The sequence below is a fragment of the Panulirus ornatus genome, chromosome 33, assembly GCF_036320965.1.
Source record: "Panulirus ornatus isolate Po-2019 chromosome 33, ASM3632096v1, whole genome shotgun sequence".
Classification (NCBI taxonomy): Eukaryota; Metazoa; Arthropoda; class Malacostraca; order Decapoda; family Palinuridae; genus Panulirus; species Panulirus ornatus.
The window spans coordinates 22,281,128-22,307,502 of record NC_092256.1 but is presented as its reverse complement, the minus strand read 5'-3'; the positions used below and the strand labels follow the sequence as shown (position 1 = coordinate 22,307,502).

At 45.3% G+C, this 26,375-nt stretch overlaps 1 protein-coding gene across 3 annotated transcripts in view; it reads right to left on the bottom strand.

Annotated features, from left to right (window-relative positions):
- trbl (tribbles pseudokinase 2) overlaps positions 1-26,375 on the bottom strand; it is a 153,657-nt gene that overhangs the window by 67,403 nt on the left and 59,879 nt on the right. For 2 of the 3 annotated variants that reach the window (XM_071681872.1, XM_071681871.1), the window contains exons 4-5: positions 11,125-11,544; positions 8,203-8,501 (exon numbers count right to left, since the gene is read on the bottom strand). In XM_071681872.1, coding sequence (XP_071537973.1) covers positions 8,203-8,501; positions 11,125-11,463 — 638 coding nt within the window. In that variant the 5' untranslated portion in view covers positions 11,464-11,544. Of the gene's footprint in view, positions 1-8,202; positions 8,502-11,124; positions 11,545-13,264; positions 13,500-26,375 lie in introns of those variants that run through there. The other variant, XM_071681873.1, reaches the window with a different exon arrangement.

Sequence of the window (26,375 nt, the reverse complement as noted above, 5' to 3'; positions counted from 1 at the left end):
CGGCAGCCCGACCCAACAACCCGCACCAACCAAATGCAGCCTCCGCCGCTAGGTGGCAACAGGGCACCGAGAAAGCCCGGCCGGGTTTCCAGAACAGTCGAGTGGTTCTCTCAGAAGCAACGGCCCCAAGCCAGCTCCCGCGCCTCCACCATCACCCCTCTCCTCCTCCTCCTCCTCCACTTCCACTACCAACACCCTTACTGCTATCACCATCTCCACTACAAACACCCCTACCACCACCACCAACAACAACAACAACTCCCTTACCACCACCACGACCTCCACTACCAACACCCGTACCACCTCCACTACCAACACCCCTACCACCATCACCTCCACCACTCCAACCACCATCACCTCCACTACCACCACCTCCTAAAAGCATCAACACTACCACAACCACCACCCCTTACCATCAATGGCCCCCTCCACCCCATCAACATCTATCCACTTCCACCTACGCAACACCATCACCACTTCCAGTACTACAACCCTATCCACTACAACCCTTAACGAGGAGGATGAGGTTGTGCCGTAGTGGCCCGAGCCTTGTCCTGCCTGGCGAGGTCAGACGCCATTCTAGCATGATGAGTATTGCCAGGTATGAAGCAACAACGATCTATCGCCACATTTCCCACTGTCCATGGACTTTTATCTTTTAACTTCGTCTTCTACCCAAACGTGTCAATCTATTTTCATCTTTTCCTTTTGTTTCAAATGCCAGCTTCTGTACATGATGGGCCAACGTGACTTTTCTTAAGACGAATGAAAGAAGCTGGACAGACTATATATATATATATGGTGTGTGGAGAGTAAGCTGGCTTCGCGTGTGTGTGTGTGTGTGTGTGTAACACCCCACGCAGTAATACTCGCGAGCAATTCAGGTGACAACAACAAACTGCCTGTGATCCACTTTAGCGAGCGTGTGTCCCCGTTCCTGCCCACTGCATCAGGTAAAGGTTGAACCCCATCGAATTCTGTGGTGCGTCGTCCGGTCTCTTAAATTCCCCGCATCAAGAAGACGTGATATTAAAACCCACAATCCCCTTGCAACAGGATGTACTAAACGCCCTCTTTCTGATGCTCCTCTACCAGAGTGAATGTCACGACCGATATTCCTAAAACAAGGGAGATTAAAGGTTAGCATATGACCCGCCTGACGTCATCATGTTACGGCAGCACCACCACAGTAAAGAAAGGTCAGGCCGAGCCAGCCAGCCAGGCTCTCCCGCTACCATCATGCAAACGTTAACCTCGATAGTTCGCTTTGTAACTTCTATATATACGTATCACTATTGTCTTCGCTGATGTCACCATGCCACGGGAACGTTTTTCCATTCCTGCAGTGTTGATTTACGGAGACGTTCTTTTCGTATAAGCCAGAAAAGGATGGAACATATTGCTGCCGGAGCTTTCATCGGGGTGTGACGTGGCGTAGGTGACGTCATTGCTCTTCCCAACTACGTCATGGCGGGAGAAAATATCGTCAATATTACCAAGTTTGGGACAGTGCAGTGAAGCCTAACAATTCACTAAAGCGTCTAAAAATAACCGCAAAACCCTTACGTGGGCTTTTACTTACATGTGGGGTATTTTCGACAGGTAAAGATACAAAAATAGCAAGATACCAACAATTAATTCACAGGGTACACCTTAAAAAAAGTGTCTGGCACCGTGCGGACGAGACGCGGGCATTTCCCCTAGCGAACGAGAGTCCAGGAATCCACTCCATCCGGAATCATTTTGCCAACACATTCCACACTCTGATTACAAGAGGAGGGGAAGGAAACACTAGTGTATTATCGACCGCATATCCGCCTCACCTAAGTAGCCAATCAGCGTTCTTCTTTCCCTTGGCCACACGTTGATGTTGTAAACATCTGGAGGACGTCTTTGTGTGAAGTTTACAGTCACTTACCTCTGAGTTACTCTGATGACTTAAGTCATACACGATACTTAAAATATTTCACTAAACAAACAGTCGCATCTTTCATGGAGGGAGTTTAAACCATGGACGCCATCCCAGGTCGGCGAGGGAACCCGAGGTGTTCCCTTACCTTAGGTACGGGTTAACTCGCTCTCGTGTTTCAGTAAGGTTTTGCGTTCCCAGATAACATACGTGGTTCACATATGTCATCCACTAATCATGCGTCGCCCTCATGACTTCGGGGTTTCTCACCGTTGTAGGAGAACTTTTACACCTGGAGTTACTGGCAGCATCTGCCACACATCCTGTGTGCCGTGTGTGTGTGTGTGGGGCTGAACTCCCCAGATCCACCGTCATCTACTGCGTACTTCCTGGGTGAGACTTTATTATCTACCCTGACACGCACTTACGTTAATGGTCGATGCCAAGCGATCATTTATAAATGATCCCTTGGCTCCTCAGCCAACCCACGCCTGCCTCTCATTATCACATGGCGTCCCCTACAGGATCTTCCTGTTTACGTAGATATACCTCAGGGGAGGACGCGCGGTTCACTGAGGGAACTCACACTCTGGGTTCGCCTGACTCCCCAAGGCTGCTTCCTCTTACTCTCCATTAATCAAACTGACGTATGCTAATACGTTTCCTTTCACAATACAACATTAAATGTTTTAGCTCAGCTCTGACGAAACGTTAAGAAAAAATAAGTAACACTTTCTGGGCAGGGAGGGGGGGGGGGTACTAATCAGAATACATACAACAATTCACGTGTTATTATTTTAATTCTCGTAATATTGGTTCCGCACCGAAATTATACAGCGAAGGACATGTGCAGTAAAACAGACGATGGAAGAATAAAGTTATCCACATTAATCAAGGACACAAAAATAGTGTGTACCTCCGCCACGAGTATTGGGCCATCGTCATTGCGTGCTGACTGGCACAACCTGCCGCACATCCACAAGCACCTGGCTAACTTGTAACACTCCACAATGCTTGTACAAAATGCACAAGAATCATGTTGTTTTTACGTTGGCGTCAAAGACGGGAAGATGATGAGAAATGCGTCACTGGCTGGTCCAGAATCTAAGGAGGGTAACGATAGTGAGTATGTTGGCACGTCTATATCCTCCTCCTGGTTTTGAATACAGTAAACAAGAATTCGAGCCCATGCCGGCCCGTGCCGACTCATGGCCAGTACGACTAAACCACCACACCACGTATGTGTGTGTGTGTGTGTGTGTGTGTCATAACCTGCACCCGAGAGTACAGGCCATCCGTGCTCAGCTGGGCGGCCGGCCCTACGACCATCGGTGGTCACGTCCGCCATCAGTTGCACCGACATTCGTGCGACACAAGGTCTGCCCCTGGCCGCCATCACGAGGTTCCTGCGGTCTTCTCCCCCTCCCCTTCCTGAACGACCGCAGGAGGGTAGTACTATGCCGCATCCACAACCGCTGTAAGGGACGTTCACGGTCGCGGTCTACACACAACACTATGGGGCTGGAAGGTTACATATGTGGGCGGGAGATGCACTCGCACTGAGGTCGATGTGAAGTACTTCAAAAGTACAAAAAAAAAAGGTCACATGATGGCGTTTGTTACCACACGTCATGTGACGGGGTCCCCATGAATGTATTACTCCCATACATCGAGGAATATTTGAACGTAACGTCAACAGAGAAAAGGAAGCTCTGCCTTACACTTGGACGAAAAAGATGGCCGTCGCAGGGATAACTAAGGCAATAAGGTAATCTCAGCGTCGTTTTCTGTAAAAGCCAGACTAACAAGGTCGCCGCAAGATCATAAAATCAAAGACGCTAAATAAAGCAAGATGTCATTTTGATCACACAAGACATATTCTAATCCTTTATCCAAATACCCGAGAATATAACAGTCTTTTCTTTGTCGAATTCGTCGGTAAAATGCTACAGCACCGTGGTCGTCATGGCTGGCCCATTGCGACACGCCATGATAACATGGATTAGGTAAACTCACCTATGCTCTCGTTATAAGGCTCGGTGACGTGCTTAAAGTATACTTGTACTACTACTACTACTAATCCATTTAATGAAGTGATAATACAACGAACAGCTTTGTGAACTTTTTGGGTTTTACGTAAACATGTTGGGAAGCAATGTTCTGGTACATGGTGCACTATCATGACGTGTATCTGTTAGATCTAACCTTATCACGGGAGCGCGTGTGTGTGTGTGTGTGTGTGTGTGTGTGTGTGTGTGTGTGTGGTGATAGTGAGTTTCACGGGTCTTAATAATCACTGAAACTCAAGTGTTATACTTCAAACACAGGTGAAGTAGCAGCTGGCACAGTACTTAAAGGGAAGTGACAAACAACTGGCAAGCAATCTCATGAGCAAACTACTCGTAATGGTTAATCAAACAAGCAGTCAAGGAAGACTTCTTGCAATGCCTTCAGCTCAGATCAACCAAGACTGAGGAGCCATTTATAAAAATGTCTTCGAGGGTTCTGACATCACTCTTCATCAGTCATGTTCAACTATGTACAGTACAAGGAGCTTTTAAGATCTCTCTATCCGATTACTATACAAATCTTCGGTCATGGTGTAAACATCGTTCAAAACACTGTAAGGTTTTCTTCGAACAGCCAGGCGAGCGAGCGCCCCGTGTTCAAAGGCAACAATGTGGCTTCGCCTCAGGCAGAGGGTCACACCGTAGCAGCATTGCGTTCCCACTAACCCATGTCTGCACATGGCAATATATCAGCCTCCAGCACGAGGGGTGGGGAAAGCCAATACTTTTTTGGAGGGAGGGAGGGGGTCGCCAGCGTGGCCAACCCTGCTTCTGCAACATATGTACAGGAGGACGTTAGCCAGACGCTTGTCCTGCACGTATTGTTTTCCCAGTTTTCCTCATCATAGTATAGCATGACTGGTATGACTTTCCGGTCATACCAGTCATAAAAATACGAGTTATATACATCAGGAGAGTGGAAAAGCTACAGCGGAGGTCAGACGAAGAGTCACGGTCAGCCAACACAATAACAGGTGTGGGATACATCAGTTTACAATTAATCAGACAATCGTTTTTGTATAATTACACATCTGGGACACAAAGATGTTATCCTCACATGTACCCAGTATATATACATACATACATACACACACACATATATATATATATATATATATATATATATATATATATATACTCGCTCCTGCAAAACAAAGCGTTATGTTGTAAGATCGAAATTTATCCTGAGAACCATGAGATCTATGTCTTAGGTGGCTAAGATCTAGACTATTAACATTAACAAAGTACATGCACGGCTTTTACGTGAGCGAAAAAAAAACATTTACCACTGACATTCACATAAAGCAATACCATTCGGTATCACGTTTGAATGAGAATGTCACTAATAATATAACACACACACACACACACACACACACACACACACACACACACACACACACACTATGATTCACTGGCATATACAGAGGTGAATACTGTTTGGCCATGACAACAACAACAAATGAAAGAAGTCTGCAGAATCCATCCTCTCCAGCAGTCAATAAGGCCGCCGCTGTCGTCTGTCCACCCAAACCCACAGCTTCTTCACACTCTAGTGTTAGTTCACACATACGTCATTCTTCACAGACGATCTTTCTAATCAAAACTTCTGCCTTAAAATTACCGGGGAACGCCATCAATACCACGATAATCACCGGTGAGTCAGCCAACAGGAGCAATAAACGCGACAGCATAGTCTTGGCTCCAAAAATTGCGCAAGGCCGTGTTATCCCGAGCGACGGGGGTGCGCGCTAGGCATCAGGGTCGAACCCCCCTATCCGTCCCTAGCGATAATTCCTCAGCTCTTCAAGGGTGTGTAGTAAGTGCATGACGTCAAATCCTGTACCAGCAGATTCCGTATGTGATGGTCTGTAGAGCACATACATACGTGCCGAGGAAGGAAAGTTTACAGGTTTAATTTCAAGAGGTAGCATGAAACTCAACAACTTAATTACCGCAGGTTTTTAATACCGAGAAATAAGTTAGCTTTGGGCAAAAGGAAGGTCCACAACGAAATATTAGACAAATGTGGGTGTGAGGAGTGACTGGACAACCTTTCACGACGAGAAATAAGGAAACAAAACAAGACCCATCCCATCCTGAGGTTGGGAGACATAATCTACATATCTGATCAATTCCTCTCACGCAGTTCGTCACATCACGGAAAACTTCATAAGCTGGTGTCTGATGTCAGCGACGAAGCACAGCACCATAAAAGCTCCCTTGACCTCCAGATGTCCTGTAGCGAGGTCATCACTTGCTGGCTTGTAGCTACGTATCTATAACCAGTTTTGAGGACCACCTAAGGGAAGCTGGGCCCAGATAGGGTCAAGAGCGGTCAGGCAACCTGCCACGGAGCACGCCCGTAATAATGGTCACCCCTGACGAAACATGGCTGCCTAAGTCTTTCGCAACAGCTGGCAAACGACCTCTCCCTCCGCCACATCTCGCCAGGAACCTGGTTTATACCCACAACCACCAAGAAAACTTCGTCATAATCTTACTAATAATAAATTATTTATCTAAACTTCCCATCCAGGATATGCTCGTTAACACCATATGACGATGCGTTGCCTCTAGTAAAACATCCATTCATATCCACAGAAATATTCGTTCATCAGTAACCTTTATTGTTAAGATACGTTCGCTTAACATGAGCGACAATACTGAGAATCATTGGGAAATCTTCGACTAGAAGCCACATCCTTTAAGTCTTCACGACTAATAATGAAAAGCAGCTTATAATACATACATAATCATATATATATATATATATATATATATATATATATATATATATATATATATATATATATATATATAAAGCTGAATTATGTTTTAAACGACTGTAATCAAATATTTACTACACAAAGAGATATAATACATTCCAATATTATGAGGTTATATCTCAGGCGAGTGGATGCGACTGCAACACGCAGGCCACCGTAACGTTAGGTAGCTGGCCTAATTCTGAGTAAGGTTATAACAATTTTATTGAGCCAGAAGGATACTGATAAGTTCAACCTCGATACCCATAAAGAAGAAATGGGGGAAAAAATCATCTCAAAGCTCAATTCTCGTGTAAGGATAAACAACTCGCAGCAAATAACTGTGTTCAATGCCATTTCAACTCACCCACGGCCCATTCATACCTTACCCACCGCCGTCCATCCTGTCTCAACGCCCAGAAGCTGGGAAGGGCGTCGGGAGGCTGGAGGGAGGTGGGTGTGGCTAAGGATGGAAGGACACGGTAAGGACGCCCTTTTTCGGTTCGTCTGCTATTTTCAGCCCGTGGGGGGAATCTGGAGAGTAAGCTGTAGGAGGTGGGGGAGGTCGTCGTCCCAGGCAGACCCAGGGCGAGACGCTGCCCCCGACGCGACAGCTTATTTATATCTTCAAGGACAGTAAACGTGAATGCCACCCTCATCCTTTACTTCTTTTTTACAGTTTGGTGAGGCAGACTTCCATAAATGCACAAGTTGTAGGTCAGAAATATGAGAATAAGAGCTCTTGGATACCACGAAGAAATACAAAATAAATAACACTGCCTGTAACCCCATCCAGGCAGTTGTTGATCTCGCGGCGGACATGGAGGAATGTGGCGTAGTTGGTTGGTGGGGCTGGCGGCGATGGTGTGAGGGACTAGTGGTGAAGACTGCTTGTGGCGGCCCACACACCACACCTGCTCCACCCCGGTCTGGTGGGGAAGGCTGTCTGTGGCGGCCCACATACCACACCTGCTCCACCCCTAGTCTGGTGGTGAAGGCTGCCAATGGCGGCCCACAAACCACGTCTGCTCCACCACAGCCTAGCCCTGAAGGTTGCTATGGTGGTTCACACATCACACCTGCTCTAGCCAGTCAAGCAGTGAAGGATGCCTTTGGTGGCTCACACATCACACCTGCACCTCTGCCTATCACTGAAGGCTGCGATGGCAGCCCACACACAAAACCTGCTCCAGCCCAGTCTAGCGGAGAAGGTAGTGCTCACCCAAACAGCATGCCTTCTCCACGCAGACTCATCCTGCCAACAGGGATAATAACACAGACAACTGACCACCAATGTCCCACAACTACTTACCTTTCTGACATTATATAAGACATGTTGGTGACCTTGGTGGACGCCGCTGGTCAGAAGGGCGGCCACAAGGGTTGCCACACCTGCGAACATATATGTAACCACAACACAACATTGCCTAACTATACAAATGGATCTACAGCTTACCTGTCGGGGTCTGTGAAGACAAATTTCCGTAATTTTAAGTCCCTGAGAACAAGGCCAGCCTCGTGGCAGGCGGCCACGGTCCCTGCTACCTTGGTAAATAACCTCTGAGCTTCCACCTCCCGCAGCCGCCGCCGAACCCGCACGTACGAGTGCAGGTCTCCGTGGTGGGCGGCAAACACCACCCACGCTCTCCGCCTGCAGGCCGACACCACCATCTCTAGCGGAGAGCGCACGCCCTCACACCCGGCCATGAGGGCATGGTGTGCCACCAGGTCGTGCGCTGCTCGACCATCCAGAGTCTGGAGACAAAGAAATATTTGGTGAGTAGGGTGAGAGGCGCTACATCCGCCGCTACTGTTCCCCAGCCACACTCTAGTGGTTCAGGAGATACTTCTCTGGGAAGCATCCCAAAATGCAACAGATATTTTCATGACATCAAACGAAAGTGTGAACATACCAAAGACATCACACATACCATATCTAGAATGCTGAGAAGTAATATAAGTTTACTGGTTGACGATCAAAACGGTTCACACATGGCCAAGTCCAGAGTGACTCAAGTAATTGAAGGGTTTTGTTACCATCACACGTTCCTCCCGGTAACCCACTGCTGCTTGGTTTATATGGACCAAGTAACAGAGAGAGAGAGAGAGAGAGAGAGAGAGAGAGAGAGGACTTGTTGCTGTTACTCTGAGAACGAAATGCTACGTATGGCAGCGCAACCGTTCAAAGCTAGTAACAACATCTTTGCTGTAGTTCTGGATAAATAAAATGTCTGTCCATAATACAATCCATTCTCCTACCCTAATACATTTTGCTGTCACAACCTGCTTTTCTATAAATATAAAGGTCGCTCTGATTTCGGCAATTCCTCCAATGTTCAAATGGATACAAAGACACCTCATCAATTTAGTGACAACAAATTGCATACGAGTCGACAGATACTCCACAAACAACATTTTCCATTATCATTCCTATAAACCTAGTCTGAACCCTTGGGGTAGGTTTAACATGTAAGCAATTCTATTGACCATATTTGTGCAAGATGAGGGTGTACAATATAGTGTGACTAGCACAGCAAGGCAAGGCTGTGGGCGTTATCTGTGAGAGGCGAGAACGACGCTCATTGGACGGCAGCAGCAGCCCTGACAGCGCCCGGGATCACCGCGTGGACCCTTTGCCCGAATGTCTGAAGCTTTAACCTGTAGCTCTTCATTCCCGGTAAGTCTATTGTCCTCCTTTTCCTCCATCGCCAGTTCCTTCGCCACAGGATACCGGGAGGTTTTAGCAGCTGCTTCCCTTCTTATCATTATCGTAGTGATGAAATGTATGTTGATAAGCGTATGATATGGAAGACCTGAGGAAGAAGAACTCGCAGAAATCCACGCCACAGGGAAATCATGACACGTGTCAGTAACTGAACTGGGCTGTTGTGCTGTAAGATAAAAGCAGCAATTTGCACCTAGTCATGAATGCTTCAGGCAATGTTCACGAACACTACAACACCCCGCATAACTTTTGAACAGATAAACAGATGTCAGTTCACACTGGTTTTCGAGGAATATTTACTTAAGAGCTAAAGTATCTAGGAACTTTCCTGTACTATATCAAATATAATACAATAAGAATGTAACTCCTCTTCGTAGCGACGTTGATTCATACCACACTTCTACCCTTGAAATGGTAGACTGAACAAGACTTCAAACAGAGAGCCTTACTCTTCACATATGTGTAAGTCCCACTAGGAGCCACCCACCATCGGTGCAGCCACTGGTGTGCAGTTGGCCCAACATTATCGTTATCAATGGCAGCTGGTGACGCACTTTGCTATATCCACGCCAAGTAATCTACTGGCTATCGTCCTCTACCATGCGATATGCATTTCATAAGGGAAAACATGGCTCGTGTCAGTGACTGAATTTGACTGTTGCAATATGCACCTTAGTCATGAGTGCTTAAGGCAATATTCACAAACACTACAATACTTCACGTAACTGATCAGCTAAACAGATGGCATTTCACACTGATTTTCGAGAGGAAATAACTCCTCTTTGAAGCGACATTGACTCTTACCATACTTCTACCTTTAGATCTGTAGAATATGCAACGGTAAGACTGTCTTAAGAGACACCCTACTTGTCCCTTACATTTACGTGTTCCCACCAAGACAACCATACTCCAGTGCGGCCACAAACGTGCAGCTGCCCCAACATTATCGTTATCACTGTCAATTGGTGACGCACTTCGCTATAAGGACCGAAAAAGCAACTTGAACATGATAAAGTGAGCGATAAGAGTAAGTGCCCGAACAACGCAACTACCTCATAACACTCGTTTTGAGAAATTCGTCATTGCTGAGGGTTCCGCACATACTAAGTTTGCAAAACTTCTCAAACCAAATCCCATGGTTAAATTTGTCCCGAGCAGCTCATTAACATCACCAATCACTCCAGATGTATCCATTTAATGCGTGGGTCTAGCTATATACAAATGTATCATTTACGTATCATTAGTATTTACTATAGCCTGCCATCCAGAATAGTCACATTGAATCGTTCTGAAATAAATACAACAATCTTATCTACCGTTTCACAGTCTGACCATATACGTCCTCTAGTGTGGCTTGACATATTTTGGGCAGCAAAACACCTGAAGTTTACTCAGTGAAGTGTATCCAGTGTGCGAGGCTTAAAGTTATAGAATTCGATACAAGATTACCATAGCATAAACTTAACCGCGGATTTTGTTTATAAGGGAAAATATAACCTAAAGTCAGCATCTACATAACATTTCTGTAAACACCGACGCAGCGTAAATATAATAGCCCAAAGGGAAGGCTGACATTAAACATAGCACAACTGAGAGGTATTTCAAGTGGAGTCCACAACACCATAACTCATGTAAGTTTACAAGAGGTCTCACCTTGACAAGTAGGCTCTGGCGGGTGTGGATGTGTGTGGCATGACAGGCGGAGTGGTCGATGGGGCGGGTTAGCAGGTACTTGCCGCTGACGAGGGTGGGCACTGCGGGGAAGGTGGGCGCCGACCCAGGGGCTGTCGTAGGCGATAGAGCCCCACCTGTGGTAGCGCCCGTCCCACCTCGGACCACAACTTGGGGCACAGGCGGCCCTTCGTCCTCCTTGTGGTCGGTGTGGGCGGAGTTAGTCTCTGCTGCGGGACAGAGGTCGGGCAGCGCCTTGGGTCTGGCCAGTGGTGGCAGCCGGGGCCCGTGACGCACATATTCTTGTACTTCATTCATCATCACTGATCACTGTACACTACACTCAACACTACACTATCACTTGTGCTTCACTACAACTTACGAAGCCTGACTCAGCTACACCTGTGGAAAAGAATAAATGTTATAAGTACAGGATTTTCTATTATGTTTTACCTTAAAATAAGCTATAATAAAAGATGTCTACACCACTGAAACAATACCTCAACAATAGCCACCAATGTCAGTAGCTATCAAGAGTACGGATGCCATTAACGTGAACATATGGGCAAGAGAAATCGATAGAGATACCTTAAAAAACACTAAGGTATACAGTAAATGATAATCGCCCGCAGGGCCGATAAAAGCTTACACTGAACATACCTCAAAAATCATCGAACTCTTACGGTTCAGTGAGACTAATGAAAGGATATGCGGCATTGACGTGGCCAGATTTGAATGAGAGAATGAATATCGAATGAAGAGATAAGAACAGATGGCATCTGCTACAAATATCTATATACGCAATACTCTGCCTATTTATACACACTGGGATGAGGCAAAACGGTGCTGACGATGTAGCTTCTTCACAATATGGGGGAAAATGTGTTCGACGTGGTCATCACTAAACTTTATATATATATATATATATATATATATATATATATATATATATATATATATTATATATATTCGAATTAAGACAACATATCGACAAATATAGCCACAAAACTTTAAACCATGTGTTAAAACGTACTCCTAAGCTTATGAAAATAATCCAAAAAGTAATTCATATAATCTTATTGACAACTATCATTCTATAGAATGAATTACAGACTGCCATTCTGTGTGAACTAGATGAATTAGTTTAAAGCTGGACCATCTGTGAAACATTCCTAGTAAATATGAATCATCATACATCTTCACCCAAATGATGTGCTCATTCATTAGGCAACACGGAGCAACCTCCTTTTACCAGTAATTTTCTTATTGTTAACAAACATGCAACAAAGAAAATATAGTGGCATATTCAGTAGTTAGATATTCAACCTTTCTTCAGCAAAAGAAACTATAATCTAATGAAAGATCCATCGTTTGCAAAATGTACAATATGGCAACCCATTTGACGCACGCCGTATACATGGCTTCATAGTTACGAAAAGTAAGATACACTTGATATGGCACTGGTGTACTGTATTCAAACTGCAATTATACTTATCAATCGATATAGCAACCTTTAACAATCAAGATTAGTCTCTCTGAAAAAACAGGGAGTTCAAGTGTTTCAAAACCATGATCACAACATTTACTCTCAGTTTGCGACACAGAGGACCTTGTGAAACACGCTCAGTAGAAAGATCGACCTTAGGTATTATTCTATCGGTGACTGAAGACAAAAATAACTGCTAGCGATATATTACACCATATCAAACGTCCCTCCTGCTTCTCCTGATGTAAAACATGTAGTTCCTCCCTGCTTCTCCAGGTGTAGTATGTGAAGTATCCAACATCTTATGTACTGAGCGAGTACTGTCATACTATTACGTACAAATGGCCTGAACCTCACACTCATCTAGGCTATGAGTTCCCATTAATGATGCTCGAACGTCATAAACTTAACTTATACCAAGCTTTATGCAGCCAACAGTTCTAACTGGCGTACAATTGCCAGCACTTTTAACATATTACAGTTAAAGGGAAGATATGTCCACAGGTACACCTGGATGACTGCCTACAAGGTAAAGTAGCCAAGTCTGGTTCGTCACTACTGAAGATCCTGTGAAGTAACACCTTAAAAAATTCATTATCAACACTTGCTATCAAACAGTATGCACTTAACACTTACTTATGTGGATATTATTTTGTATCTGAGAAAAACGTCCAAACCCCCTTTTCCTGTGTGGGTTTTGCACTTTAACTATTAACTGGGACTAAGTAGCCACTGATTACACCTGTTTATTGTCAATGTTCTTGGACGAGTCGCTCAGAAACAAGCCACACAGAAGACTTCATTAACGCTCTCTCGAGACGGAGGGATGTGTCCTCGTAGCCATTGCTTTGAGGAGACTGAAAAGCTCGGTAGCGTGAGCAGCCATTATATGAAAGCCCGCTGACAGACGTACGCTTGCGTCAGTCTTACAGGTTCACATGCATACTATTCTATTTAGAAAGATTTTGTCAAAAATGTTGAATTATTACAATTTGAGTATATCAACATACTCTCAATGGAGATTGAAATATTCTGAGATATAAAAGAGACACACTCGATGTAGTGGACTAGTTTGCTATGCGCATTGGCAACGGGAGAAAATATCGTACAGTAAAGAGGGAATCGTTGTACTATAAGCTGTATCGTATCTCTAGTTTTGGGATACGAAATACTCTTGAAACTCCACATATATATAACTCTAAAGTTATATATATATATATATATATATATATATATATATATATATATATATATATATATATATATATATATATATAGTTGAATAACAGAGCTTACCTGAGTTAATATCAAATAGTTATATATAATCGAAACATTTGCGAAAGTCTCTAAATTATAGTGTTACTCCCATGAACTCCATGACTTACTGTTCTCAAGCGTGTAGAATTATATTTTCCATAATAAACTTCCACGAAAGTCTCACCACCTTTAATATTTTGAGCTTTTAAAATGTTTTTATCAGCCCAAAATTATCAATATCCTAAAAGCGTTGAACTTCACTAGGTACAATGCACTGCTCCTTATTGAATGTTCAAGATAAGAATTACAATCATTCGTTAATCACTATTCGAATTTAGGATTTATATACATTCATATGGTTTTAATAACAGATCTGTTCACAAGTTCACAAGCCTTTTGCTTCTACGATTGGAAAAACTAATTTTGCATAGCTGGCCACCATGAATGATTCATGCATGTGATCGATTCATCCAAGATAAATGGCAAAGGAGTTGAAGATCAATCAGAGATGGAATAAAGAAAAACTGTTTTGAGTATCGTGCTATTACAATAATAATCGTACATCATACAACACATCCTTACCCGGTTCAATATGAAATACTACCAAGTGCCAAAATACTCTCCTTCTATTATCAATATTTTTCGTTATGTTTAATGTATGGGAATTATGCAGAATTCTTGAGACAGCTGTTGTAATTAGGTGACATGGGTACATATGATAATTGATCTAAATAAAATGGCGCTGTTAGTCCAAGTGGCGGCTTGTATTTCGAAATGTTGCGATGTTTTGTGTGGCAATATGTCATTCCTTCAGTACGTGATTTACGTCCAGAACTGAAGGTTGGGACTCCTGCCATAGTACAAGAATAGAAGCTTGATAACAATAAACTGATCCTGACTCGACTCTTAAAAGGAGGGGAATTTCATGTTTGCTATTGTAAAGATAATCAGTTGAATGACCACCGAATATGACATACTTTGTCCCTTTCCAGTTCGAGTGGGACATATAAGGTGTTCTCTGCTCGGATTTCTGGCCCGTGCGCCGCCATTGTCCCTAACAGGAACGGCGGGGTTCGCTTTGCGATCCCTAATATTGCTCGACACTTAGAAAAAAATAAGCACTTAAAAACCCTATCAAGTTTTAATCAGATCTCTTAATTACCCAGTTCTCACAGAGGTATTATAGTATTGAGGTTGACTGAATGGAAATTCCCTACAATGAAGGTGGCGAAGCCTGCCAGGGACTTAAGACGTGAGCCCCTCTGACTGTTTTTCCCCTGCTGGGGTCGTCTCAAGGAAGAGAGACATGTGTGCAAGGAAGACACGAGAGTCGGAGTGACACGTGGGTGTGGGAAATGTTCGACACTTGTACGGTCTCGCAAGTGAAGCTTTTGGGCCGAGTGGTCGAGCACTGATTCAAAACATTATGCCATATGTAGTCGAAATGCTGTTCACAGAATGGTTAATACAGTGCGATTCAACTCATAGTACTCTTATCATTCAATGATGTCTGCTAAGAATAGGTAGTTTTACAGGATTCATTTCCATCATTCTGGAATATGATGTGTCGGTGAATATGGAGACATATGGAAGCGACACGTTTGGGTATATTGACTCTGAAACAGTTTCATTACAGACGAACTGCCAGTGTTCGTTGTTTCGGTAAATTTTTGTCGTTCGCGTTTAGAAACGTCCTTTGAATCACCCTGTATAACAGTACTTGTTCAAGGCTGTTCATGTGCTCCATAGACTGGCAGTATACTGATGTATCTTTACCCTTAAGAAAATAAAAACAGTAACTCTTTTTTTCAAATACACATGATCAAGAGCAGCGGACGCGTCTGTTACAGAATTCATCACAACGCTACAAGTTACATATGTCTACCTACCTAACTGTACTGATATGGTCGTGGTCCAGGTGTTACGTGTCCACAATCTCGATTACTTAAAACGTGTTTATACATATGATTACACTATTACTGAGATACACGAAGGTAAATGACAGGAGAGTTATGATTGCGTACTATACATACTCGCTTGTACCTACATACAGCGCTTCACCCAGTGGACAATGTACATTACAATTGTATAATGGCATACTTCATTACGTGGGTATATTAACGTTAGTTATATGAATCATAACATAAATATGATGTCGCAACAGGAGGTAAGTTAGAGTCAATGTGAGAGGTTGAGGTTCTCTTTGGTGTAAACCCAGCCATAGCTGGTGGGGTATATAAACTGTTGACGCTCAGACCAGGATCGCTCTGAAAGGGTTTACGTATGTGTTAGCGGCCACCGCGAGCGATGAAGATTACGTTTACTTCAAATGAGCTTTAAAGTTTGGTGGGAAACTTTTTCTCTCTTACGCCGTAAAACCCGTTCCGTTGATGTCGCTGGTCATGCTATCCAGGCAGGATATTGCTCATTTTCCTCTTACTAAGCGAGTGGTATTATCACTTCGGCTGCCAGACGTGTGACGTAGCATCCCTGCCAGCCTCTACGTTTCACGTAGAGAAGGAGGAGGAGGAGGCCCACTGGTGGCGTAGCACGAGGGGCTTCCCTTCGTGTAGGAAAATCTTGATAGTGTCAGAACGTGACGTAGTGGGAATATCCCAAGAACAAGATTCATCCAAATCAGCAGCAGTGAACACGTGAGTGCAAAATATAGTTAAGTTGTTTATCAGTCTATAGCCGGTATTAGCCAATCCCGTAGGCACTAGGTTAACTGCTAATCCCATAAGCATTATGTGAACAATATACGAACAAGACTTTCCAATGTACCATGATATGTAGAGAGAGAGAGAGAGAGAGAGAGAGAGAGAGAGAGAGAGAGAGAGAGAGAGAGAGCAATAGATGTTCAGAAATAAGATTACGTCTATCAGGAACATTTAGTATTGAGGAAAGTACGTGGTCATGACCGTTGCCTGCGTGTCACCACACAAGGAAACCTGCGGTCCCAACCCTGGGCTGACGGCGACGGCGGAGGTAAACAAGCAGGACGGACGGCCTCTGCTGGTGCTGGCGGTACTGGTGGGTAGGACCTGCTGCTGCCACCACCTGGGGTGGACTATGACACCTGGATGGGTGTAATGTGACACCAAGGGGTGTAATGTGACCCCCTAGGGTTGAGAATGACACCCCATTTCTCTCTCTCTCTCTCTCTCTCTCTCTCTCTCTCTCTCTCTCTCTCTCTCTCTCTCTCTCTCTCTCTCTCTCTCTCCCCCAACAGCCTTTGGGCTCCGAAGCATCGCTACACTGTAGCATGAACAAGACGGACTTCCATGAAGCGAGACTTTTCATTCGCGGTATAGTTTTACCATACGGGCTGAGTCCGGTATCACACACACACACACACACACACACACACACACACACACACACACAATGTACAGCAGCAACCTTCACCAACATGATGAATGGCTGGAAATGAAACTCACCCTTGACACGCTGCACAGAGGACGCGCAACAAAGAAAATGTTCTAATAATGTTGATATCTACGCTTTCTCTCAGCTGGCTAACTTGTGCTGGAGGAGCGACGACGTGTTGTTTCCTGGGTACAATACCAACCTATTGGTCATGCTCAGTACGAGTGAGAATCGCTGTTCATTGAAGGGAATATAACCTTTGTCAGTTTTGCCTTTTACTTTCTAGCTTCTGAAAAGAGCAAACAAATATATATATGTGCTTTTACCAGTTCGTTCGTCAAGACCGCTGAGGAGAGATTACCAGGTTGTGTCAACAGAAAACGCTCATGATTAACTTCCTGATATTATGGTAGGTACGTTTACCTCCCAGTGACGACGACGTTTCAGGTACACGAACATATGTCTCTTTTTTTTTCCCCTTTATATTTCCACCTGTGTCGTGCTCCATCACTGTTAACTGATCTGTGTGAACATCTGTATCATGTCTCACTCTATCATTGTTATTGTTTATTAATTCAATGACGAAACAGAAGGATTCAATCTTGTGATGGAGGCTGAAGGCTGCCTTGTATTTATGGTCTGTCGGCCAAACAAAAACAAAAAAAAAAACATCAAAAAAACATCACATTGTTTTTAGAAGAAAATGAGATATCTTTCTTCGGTGATGGTTCACGTGTCACCTTTCCTGGTATTAGACTGAAATAAGTGAGTCACAGGGTTCAGGGTTGTAAGTTCTGATCTCTGAAAGTTGTTACAGTTATTACGTCCAAACAACTACTGTCATTCTGACCGGGAAACTGTCATATAAAAAACACGATCACTACAAAGCTGCCGATCCTTGTATGCTGATTTACGAAGCTTTCCATCTTAAGAAATAATGTTTTCACTGGACTCCTATATATGTGTCTCGTTATTGGAGGATGTTCCTTAAACAGGATTAAATTTGGTGATGCTCAGACTCACCACAGATACGGTATCCAATACCATGACAAGACTGTGTTAATGAGGTGCAATCACACTCTTCTGTTGTAAATGTTAAAGTGTACAAGTTTTTAACCACTATAATTCATTAAGAAGAATGAACAATAATTTCCCTGACAGGTATGTACCTATGCAGAGGTCTCTCTCTCTCTCTCTCTCTCTCTCTCTCTCTCTCTCTCTGTGTACCGTCTGACCCAGCAGCCGTGGGTACAGCTGGCATCAGGGCGACAGCGCTGAGTGTTGGGTGATGTCAAAATCTGTGTTGGGTCAACCAGCGCGCTCCATAATTCCTTTTGCTTGGATGTGTTGCCACTGGCGAGTCGTATATACAGTTGATCCTTGTGTATAGCCGCTCTCAACTTACGTGCAGTATTACATACAAACGTACATACATACGTACAGACATGCACACAGAAAACAAGCACAACCCCAAAGAAACACAAATACATACATCGCATACCACGTGCGCTGTATACAACATACCCAAGCACACACCAGTGTAGTGGGTACGTTAGTTAAGTGAGCACCACGCACCATGTTCTCTCACGCGACTGACTTGAGGCTTGTCTGCAGCTGTCAAGCTTCCGGCCAAACAGCCTGTCTGGAGGCCTTCCCCCTGACGCGGGTGGCGGGGACGCCATGTGTGTGTGTGAAGCTCCAGCACACACGACCACTCGGAGCAACAGGAACGTCCTGCTCAAAACCTCAGTCGTAATCTAAGCAGAGGAAGAGCTGATCGAACTCGCCCGACGGATTTGGCTTTTGTTACGGAGGAGGAACACGAGTGTTGACGTCAGTAACATACGATGAGACAGACACACAGACGGCAGACCTGAAGGAGGGGGAGATAAGCGGACGGAAGGCAGGTCAGATAAGAACGGAGCAGAGGCGAACCTAAGCGCTCCTCCTACATGAAGCATTTGGCAGAAACTTTGATCGTGTGAGGCTTGTGGCTCACCTCTCTGTGACCTTTGTCAACTGGTTGGCGAGGTCACCCGGTGGGAGGAAGGGGGGTCTGGTGAGTTCAGAGTTCTCCCGGATGTCGGTACGAAATACAAGAGCCACTAGGGTCACCACCACGTTGTTGACATGGTGATCGACGATCCATCAGAGACCAGCAGCACGTCAACATGGTGAACAAGAAATCACTAGAGAACAACACCCTGTCACAATTATGAACAAAGGAATCAACAGAAATCAATAACCTGTCAGCAGGAGAAATGAAATAACGTGATTCATCAACCCGTCCACACGGTGTACAATGAACCACCAGCGTTTAGCAACCCGTCCACACGGTGTACAATGAACCACCAGCGTTCAGCAACCCGTCCACATGGTGTACAATGAGCCACCAGCGTTTAGCAACCCGTCCACACGGTGTACAATGAACCACCAGCGTTTAGCAACCCGTCCACTCGGTGTACAATGAACCACCAGCGTTTAGCAACCCGTCCACTTGGTGTACAATGAACCACCAGCGTTTAGCAACCCGTCTACTCGGTGTACAATGAACTATGTACTCATGCAGACGAGCCTTGTCTCTGGCTTGTACATGAACGCAGTAAGAGTTGCTGTTGTAACTATGCTCCATGATGCATCTTATGCTATCTTCTTTTTTTTTCTACGTCCGGGGCTCATGACGTCACTGGGTCTGTGTGTAAGAGTTGTTGTTCGTCTCTGGGCGGTAGATCACCCCAGTGTGGCGGTGGAGTGGGTGGGTTGCGGGCTGTGGCTATGGACCACCAGCTTCCTGGTGATATTGATCTGTGCAGAACCCAGGCTGCTGCTGGTGAGGCCACGCCGCTATACGGCCCTCCTCTCCCACATCAACTGCCTCGTAACCTTACCTTCGTCTGGTCCAACGCACACACACACACACACACACACACACACACACACACACACACACACACCAGTAACAAATATCTTTATCCACAAAGTAATGCTTTCAGCCACAGTACAGAACTACAAAGTATTTTCAAAAGTAGATTTCTGACCCATGACATTTGTGCTCCGGTCTGGACCAGATCCTCCCCACGCCACTCCGAGGATGCTGTTTCGTCCTTCACCATTGACTAGGACGACCAGCCATAAGCCACGAGGGCAAAAGGGCCAGGACCAGGTGGTTTCAGGGCTGACGATTGATTGGTTGTTGAGGGTTTAGAGTTAGTGGTTTTCTGTCAGGGACTCAGAGCTAGTACTTTGGAGTCGAGAGGTCCAAGTTAGTGGCTACGAATACAGGACTTAGAACAAGTGGTTTAGAAACAAGAGCTTAGGAGCTAGTGGTTTGTACTTAAAGGCCGAGGGGCAGTGTCTTGGGGTTGAGGGTTCGGACCTACTGGTTTGAAGTTATGGGCAAGGAGGTAGTGATGTGGAGTCAAGGGTTCGAAGCTGGTTGTTAGGATGCAGCTCTAACAAAATAGCACACAGAGCTAACCAATTCAAGGTCTGTAGCTATTAAATAAAGCCAGATTGGGACACCTGACCTACTGCTCTAACGCTGAACCCGGTCATAGGTCGGTAGTGTGGACGACAACAGCACCCGGTGGGCGAGTCACCCCACAGCAAGACTCGACTACCCACTACCTTCTTGGCAACCATTGCTGTTACAAGATGTTTTCTGAGGAAGATTCGTATATGATGGAGCACTTCTATGTTCCTGAGTCTGTGTGGGACTACATCATCCAGACGTCAGAGTACTTGGCGCCTGAATTAGCTTTTTTTTCTTTGAAATCCGTGGCTGTTCGGGTGGTGGAGGTACTGTCATATAATCAGAGAGGCAACTCCTGCTCCTGAGCTCTTGTCTTTCCTAGAGAGGAACTATGTGGTTAGGGTAATGCTGGCCCTTCTTATCTGAGAAGGATCCTCACATAACACTGAACTTCCCCTCGAGTTAGTGTCAACAATCACATCGGAAACTGTAGTTCAGAAACTTTGTAAGATCCTTGTGTCCGGGAAGTTTTGCTTAGCCTATGAGAGACATTGCGTGTCTAGTGATCTTCGGAATGATAAAACAAGTTTCATAAGTCCAAAGACCATTTCCTTTTGTTGAAAGTTACATCATTTGTATCGATGGAGAACATATACAATGCTCCACATATACACTTAGCTTGAACCGTTCCATCGACGCCAAAACACTTGGCTTCCAACTATAGATTGTTAGTGATGCAGTATCCCGTACGTCCTCTTTGGACAGGTGGCGTTGCGTAATGACACTAATGATTACATGGGGTGCTCTCTTCCACTGTTATCTTGCTATAAATAGCTTGTGATTGAGTAACAGTAACCAGAGCTGCTGGTGACATCCGTCCTCACTGCCCACATTTGGTTCCATCCCTTGTGTTCAAATCTGCATTAAGATTTTGTTTTCTCCGTCTTTGAATGCATTCACCAATGCTTTTTGTTTTTATCGATTATATTCGGTACTTGAGGTGGTGAGTGTGGCATTCCCGGGCGGGAGTTGCGTCAGCCGTGGCCTGCCTCAGCCAGGTAACGTGCGGGGCGGCAGGTTGTGGTGGCCAGGCTGGTGACGTGAGGGGTAGCAGGTGTGGTGGCCAGGCTGGTAACGTGAGGGGTAGCAGGTGTGGTGGCCAGGCTAGTAACGTGAGGGACAGCAGGTGTGGTGGCCAGGATGGTGACGTGAGGGGCAGCAGGTGTGGTGGCCAGGATGGTGAAGTGTGGGGTCACATGCCCCATCTACCGCACATATGACGAGCACCGGTTCCCCTGCGCGCGTGTGCGGACACACACACACACACACACACCTGTACATTACAGTACCATCAACAGTTATTGCACACGTCACCAGTTCTCCGCCAGAACATCTGTCATATTACAGCGGAACACCTGCACTCTACACAACCCTCCTCCCTCCTCCTTTCCCGCAACACTTGCACTTCCTGGTGGCTGAAGTGATGGGGGTCTTCATGGTGCAGGAACAGTTTTTCTGCGTGTGGCACATTCCTCTCAACAGTGTGTAACTTCTGACCCGATCAGTGAATCTTTCCACTTTTGCACTCGCTTGTCTGTTCCTCCTCGGCTTCAGTTCTTGACTGAGAGAAAAGGTTACGTCACTGGTGTACTATATCATCGAGCCGTGTGGAATACCTCTGAAGAGATGGGTCAAAAGATCAGCTGTTCACTAATGGCTATAAATAGATATTGTTAACGACAAGACATAAGTGTTTTTACTGCACTAACCTCGAGTCATTCTCTGTGATTAACATGAGCACATCTGACGACTGTGAATCAGTGAGAATTTACAAGTTCTTCCAGTAATGTTGACACAAGATCCATCTACGTATGTCTATACTTGACAGTGGCCACAGTAGCCCGGCAGGTCCTTGGGGATCACGTTGTCCGTCATCAGTCCGTCCCTCCGTCGTCCGGTCGTCCGTCCGTCCGTCCGTCGGTACGTCGTCCGTCCGTCGGTACGTCGTACGTCCGTCCATCTGTCCGTTCGTACGTCGTACGTCCGTTCGTCCGCCGTTGGGAGTCACACAGTACACTGCACATTAACCAAGCTTGGTTCTACCCTCTAAACCAGATAATCAAACCACATGCAGTTGTTTCCCAGGATATAAAGAAGTAACTGACTCAGGACCCATAACCCTTGCTTGGATTTTACCCTAGTCATCGTCTTAAAGAAACATGGAATATAACCTGGCTCGTAACTTGAAGGAAGCTCCACCTCTGGACATGAAACTTCACACAGTTATGTCCAAACATTTAAGAAACTGACTGGCGTAAGACCCATAACTCTACCTAAGAGTTTGCCTGAGTTATGTCTCTCAAAGGAAAATATCATCTGGAACTTAACCTGGCTCATAACTTAAGAAGAATTCCACCTTTAGCTATAAAACTTTGAGTCCAGATGTTTTTGATATCTTAAAACAATAGTTTCTATCCATCATCATTTTACTTCCAGTGGTTATGCTGCCCAACAGGCAACACAAGTGTTCCATTTAACATCCTTCTATTTTTTTAGATAAATAGTCAACATGGCGCGGTGAAAAATATACCCCAATCATGTAAAGACAGTTTAAGATTCACAAAATCTAGTCGACATTTCATGTGATGATGCACTCTTACGCTCTTTCTGCCCGTCTTATAACCTAATGTATATATATATATATATATATATATATATATATATATATATATATATATATATATATATATATATATATATATATATGCCATGTTATAACCTTATCTATACACACACATATGTATATATATATACCCAAGCTTTCGCCAGGAACCCATTCATCGAGCAGCCACAAAGGGGAGGATGAACTGTTGGGGCGGCTGTGAGCCGGCTATCCCGTCCGGAACTCAGCCCCGGACCCGTTAGATTGGTAGGTTGCAGCACCAGCCACTGCACTGTGTGTGTGTGTGTGTTCGAGAGAGAGAGAGAGAGAGAGAGAGAGAGAGAGAGAGAGAGAGAGAGAGAGAGAGAGAGAGAGAGAGTGCATGTATGCGTGTGTGTGTTCGTGTTTCAGGTTCATTTATGTCCGGAATGTATTCTGCAATCATTTGCATCAAGACTATTTCTGAGCCGGATCATTTGGATGAGATATGTTTGCATGCAGTCTTTGCATATTCATATCCACTTCATTTACACGTGTGATTCAGAATCACCCCAAAGTATGTATCCCAAAGTTATACACCATTAACTTTATGTGATTCAATTACATCAATTGTTTCAGAATCTTTTACAGGCTTGTGTACCTCCTAATCCTTGACAATAGTATTGCCGAATTCTTTACGTCAGCATTTCCGAAACCTTGATACCACCAGTATTTACGACCCCCTTACTTCAGGACGTATTTCCAAATGCTTCAGTTCAGAGTGTATCCAAGTGACAATAGGGACTTGCTCAAGGCTGTCAGGTGTGTTGCTTCATCCAAGAATGTTCCCGTCGCTCTGACGAAACTCTGTACATGTCTGACAATGATCCTGTGTTGGAGATGACACCACCCACCATCATCCCCGCCCCCTCCTATCCTTGTCCCAACCCTCATGGGCAAGAACGACTTGCCTCTGATCCTGGCCCCTATTCTCTGGGTAGGACGACCTCCCTATCCTTCTCCTTTATCTGGTGGGGGGTAGGAGATTCACCCACAACCCTTCTGTTGTATCTTGATGGGGAGGACGACTTCCTTAACGACCTCATCCTCTCGCTGATGCGGCAGAAAGACCTCCTCATCACCCCCATCCCTTTCCCCATTGCACAGGAATGACCACTCTCGACCCTTCTTCCTAAGCTGAGGAGATAGAAAGAATCCTACATGTCCTTATCTCATCTCTGAGAATGCAGGACGACCCCATCCCCTCATCTACTCCTCTCCAGTTGGAGTAGGACTACCCACTCCCCATATCTCACTCCCTCAAGCAGCAAGTTCCGGCCTTGAGGACGAACGTGGCACCAGTCACGTGTGTCTTCTGTATACACACCAACCCTCCCGGCGGCCTTGGTCACTCGTCCTACAGGTCTGGGTGACCATGGTACGGTTATTGTTTCGAGATATCAAGCATAGAACACACAGAGAAATACAATAACGAAACAAAGGAACTGGTGAGATTCCCACCCAGAGATCCCTGTTGTCAGTAACAGGAAGGAGGAGAGCGAGGCCCGAGAGGCGAGCATTGCGTCAGCACGCTGCGAACCTCGTGGCAGCAACGGCACCCATGAGGAACGTGGCCCGGGTCACGCGTCCCAGCGCAAGGATCGACGGGACACACACTTCTCACAGGGATCACTCCAGCTCCTGGGTCTCCAAGGTCATCATGCCTGTTCCAAAAACAACATGACACATGGTAAATCTGGAGATACCCTAAACAGGGCAGCGAAATATGAGGAAAGAGTAACTGCGGAGATCTGAAGTGATCAGAGCCGCTAACAGGACGAGTAAAACAGCTGCGGACAGTCTTTACTGCTGCTTTCTTGATGTATTATGAAAGAGTCGTTACGCGTTCAGTGATCCAGCCTTTGTGCCCACCACTTGTACAGTGGATATTAATTCCTTCATTTGTTTCTCTTATCTCCAATTTCAAACATGACCATAAGAGTGCATGCAGGTGTTCACAAGCCCATACATATATCCCTGGGAGGTTAGAAGTTACACCTTAACACTGAAATTTAGGTGCGTGATAACCAGAATTAACTTTTACGTCGCTGGTTACAATTGCAAGTTGCTGCGACCAAAGAACCTTTGGAAGACGTGTTCTCCAGGAGGCATGACGAGGGTAGTTGAAAAGATACCCAAATTCCATTCATATTCAACCAGCTCTAAACTCGTCCCTCAAGAGGATGTAAGTACGTAAACACTTCATGCAAAGAGCCACACACTGGGGCCCAGGGTTGATGGTGCTGGGGGCGTTCCACATACCTAGTGCCCCGAGGAGAGCCACTACCAGGATCTACGGTGCTGGGAAGTCCCATACTCTAGGGCCCGGCGGAGTCAGTACCAGGCTCCTTGGTGCCGGAGGCGTCTCACACACTGGGGCACTGGAAGCCACTGCCAGGGTCAGCAGTCCTAGGAATGAGGGCGGGGGAGTCCCGACACACTGGGGTATTAGAGAGTCACTATCATGGACAACAGTACAAAGGGCGCCCTTGCACTAGGGTCCTAGTGAGCCACTGCCAAAGCTGACGGCGCTAGAGCGTTCTGACCTCCCTCTGTTGAGTGTACTCGTCGACCTTGTCTCCACATACCTCAACAGAGAAGGTAAATATTCAGTCAGTCTGAAAATCCATGTTCCAGGAGTTGACTTGATGTCTCCACACGAAGCCACCTAATTCTTCGGGACTTTAGAAAGGGTTTCTGTTAGGGGAGAATGATATAGATTCCATTGCATCATGCGGACCAGCTTCTGCCTTAAGGAGGTAAAGAGAAGTCATGCAAGAAGATAAGCAAATTAATCACATAGAATATGGAACATATATCTAGTGATAACATACGGCCGTCTTCTGGTCATCCTTCACACTTCAAGAGGAAGCTGAAGGTATTTCGAGTGTTGGTCATAACTTGACGCTGACGACCTTAAATGACCCCTGGCAGTTGTCAGGCCTAAA